The sequence below is a fragment of the Apium graveolens genome, chromosome 9 (assembly GCF_009905375.1).
Source record: "Apium graveolens cultivar Ventura chromosome 9, ASM990537v1, whole genome shotgun sequence".
Taxonomy (NCBI): Eukaryota; Viridiplantae; Streptophyta; class Magnoliopsida; order Apiales; family Apiaceae; genus Apium; species Apium graveolens.
This window is the reverse complement of record NC_133655.1, coordinates 284286516-284288514: the sequence shown is the minus strand read 5'-3', so window position 1 is coordinate 284288514 and position 1999 is coordinate 284286516. Positions and strand designations below refer to the sequence as shown.

The window sequence follows — 1999 nt, the reverse complement described above, 5'->3', positions numbered from 1 at the left end:
TTTTTTTTCGGAATAAATGTTCAGACATTTAAGTTTTATTTCATTTTTTTAAGAAAAAATGAGTTATGTCACTATTCCAAATCAAGTCTTAAAATACGTGTAGATTCCTCCATTTCAAATATTAATGATGCACTAGACATGAATGATATATTTATTTATATCAGGTTGTGCTGGGTTGGTTAATGTTAAAATTTGCAAACCCTAATCCAACTCATGTTGTTCGATTTTAATAAAAATATACCCCAATTACGATTTCGTTAATTTTAATTGGTTTGGTTTGTAGGACCGGGACAGGATTGGATTGAGTTAGGTTAGTCGGCTTAAATAATTGGACAGTACACATGCATGCCTACGCTTTAATGCTAGCTTTCCTCTCATGGCAAGTACACTACTCAACTCACAACCAAACACTTTCATCCGCCTAAACTCAAAAGAGTCGTCTCAGTGACCCTCGACAATGGAGCCTGCTAGACCTAACCCTACACTTTTGGACGATCTAATCACTGAGATTCTGATACGCCTACCTGTGAAATCAGTAGTTCAATTTCAATCGGTCTCCAAGACGTGGTTATCGCTAATCAAACACCCTGCTTTCGTCAAAGCTCAGCTCCGTCACGCACTCACTACCCAAACTCATCATACTCTTGTTACTCCTATCGTGGAGCGTTACACACGGATTAAAATTTTTCTTCTCCACGTCGAATCTCGTCAAATTTTAAGTGAATTTAAGTTCCCGTTTTCCCGAGGTGAAGTTGCTTTTAAAGTTGTTGGTTCTGCTAATGGCATTATTTTTGGTGCTGCTATTCCTTCTGGTTCATGTAAAATTAGTTGGTATCTTTGGAATCCTGCTATTAGACAATCCATGCTTATTCCGCCATATACCTGTAGTGGATCCTGCACTTTGGGTTTTGCTTATGATCCGATAGATCAAGATTTTAAGATTGTTTGTGTTGATGTATCTTCTCTTTCTGCTGAGGTGTATTCGGCTAATAGGAATGTATGGCGAAAACTACCTCATCCCGTTTCAGTTCCTTTAGGCGGGTACAAAGTGTGTGTTAATGGATTTTTGTTTGGTATTAATGGAGAATATAATATGTTGACGTTTGATTTGAACAAAGAGGTGATGAATTGTGCTATTAAGCTCCCTGTTGTTGTTGCTCCTGATAATGATCCTGATGATCCTGATAACATTGACGAACCGTATGAAGCTCAAGCTCAAGCTCGTATTATCGAGTTTAATAACTCTATTGCTGTTATTGTACTGTGGTCTAATGCATTGAATGGTGATACCACTAAAAGGAGATTGGAAAAGATAGTTAAGATGTGGAAGTTGGATGATGATGCATGCCTTCGAGATGGTGGAGTTGAGGCATCATGGACGTTAATGTTTAGTATTGATTTAGGTGTGCGGGCAAGGCTTATTAATGGCTATTTCAGCAAGGGGGATCTCTTGCTACTAATAAGCAATATAAATTACGACTACATGTGGATTTCGGGTAACGCCTACAAGAAAGAGGCGAAGATTGTCCCAATTCCAGTTGAGATGGCTGGTCATCATAACAATAGTAATGTTTACGAGTATACAGAGAGCCTAGCAGGATTCAAACAAGTCAGCTGGAATGTTGGCGGATGATAATTAAGAAAACACAGCTGATTCTGGTATCTTTGTGATTGCGGCAACTATGTTCTTGTAGTCATCTTTGGTCTGTTGTTGTACGTAGTACTTTTGATATATCTATTTGCTTTTGATAGATGGCTACAATGTTAATTTTCCTTAGTTTTCAACTTTCCGTCTGTATTAGTGGATCCAATTCTATCAACTATATTGGTTATAATGTTCTGGCGAGTTCATAGATTTGCATAGTGACGGTGTATAGAAATATTTATAGAAATATTATCTTTCGCTTATCTCGTATTTTAAATATGTAATCGTTTTGTTTTAACTGGAAGAAAGACATTTATATTGCAAGTTTGCAACAATCTTTTCTGTTTCTTATAA

At 37.0% G+C, this 1999-nt stretch overlaps 1 protein-coding gene across 1 annotated transcript; it reads left to right on the top strand.

Moving 5' to 3' along the window:
- The first annotated feature begins 379 nt into the window (after positions 1–379).
- Positions 380–1753, top strand: LOC141685155 (F-box protein At5g07610-like). The gene has a single exon (XM_074490275.1). It carries the CDS (start codon positions 458–460, stop codon positions 1631–1633), a length of 1176 nt encoding a protein of 391 aa, XP_074346376.1. The 5' UTR covers positions 380–457; the 3' UTR covers positions 1634–1753.
- Positions 1754–1999: the final 246 nt, after the last annotated feature.